This window comes from Bison bison, unplaced genomic scaffold (genome assembly GCF_000754665.1).
Source record: "Bison bison bison isolate TAMUID 2011002044 unplaced genomic scaffold, Bison_UMD1.0 scf7180017864273, whole genome shotgun sequence".
Classification (NCBI taxonomy): Eukaryota; Metazoa; Chordata; class Mammalia; order Artiodactyla; family Bovidae; genus Bison; species Bison bison.
Window position 1 is genome coordinate 1,478,934 of NW_011494845.1, and position 553 is coordinate 1,479,486.

The 553-nt window shown below is 45.6% G+C and overlaps 1 protein-coding gene across 1 annotated transcript; it reads right to left on the bottom strand.

Annotated features, from left to right (window-relative positions):
- Positions 1-6: 6 nt before the first annotated feature.
- LOC104995050 (heterogeneous nuclear ribonucleoprotein C-like) lies at positions 7-547 on the bottom strand. The gene has a single exon (XM_010848773.1). The coding sequence runs from the start codon at positions 356-358 to the stop codon at positions 119-121; it is 240 nt and encodes a 79-aa protein (XP_010847075.1). The 5' UTR covers positions 359-547; the 3' UTR covers positions 7-118.
- Between the last annotated feature and the right edge of the window lie 6 nt (positions 548-553).

Genomic DNA, 553 nt, shown 5'->3' on the forward strand with positions numbered 1-553 from the left:
GAGAACAGTGAGCATGTGCTGAAGATACTAGGGGAGAGGATCTGGTGAAAATTTTGATCTTAGACAAGCGCCTAGGTAAAGAAATAATGGGACAAGATTTCTAAACCCCGCTATGTGCTTAAGAGTCATCCTCGCCATTGGCGCTGTCTCTGTCATCCTCTCCTTCCTCAGCCTCTTTTTCATCATCCTTGATCAACTCCAGCTGGTCATCCCCCAGATCTTCATTATCATCATCATCCAGTAGGTCCCCCTCCTCAGCAGAGTCATCTGCACCCCCCTCAGACTCCATCTTCACATTAGTCTCATCTTTCTTCAGGGAGCTGCTGCTCTGCTCCTCTTCTGACTTATCATTCTTCATCTCTCCTTGTTTGCTCTGTTCCTTTTCAATTTTTTCCAGGCTTTCCAGTAAAGAATCCACTTTTTGTTTTATCTGGGTTAACTCCTTCTTAATGGTCTGAAGGTCATCTCCTTTCAACTTTCCAGACTTAGAAGAAGATCCCCGCTGTCCACTCTTAGAATTGAAGCCCCTTTTGCCCCTTCGTGAGGTGTTTCC

Coding starts and splice junctions, on each gene's coding strand:
- LOC104995050 (XM_010848773.1), bottom strand. CDS start 358: ATGAAGAATGATAAGTCAGAAGAGGAGCAGAGCAGCAGCTCCCTGAAG.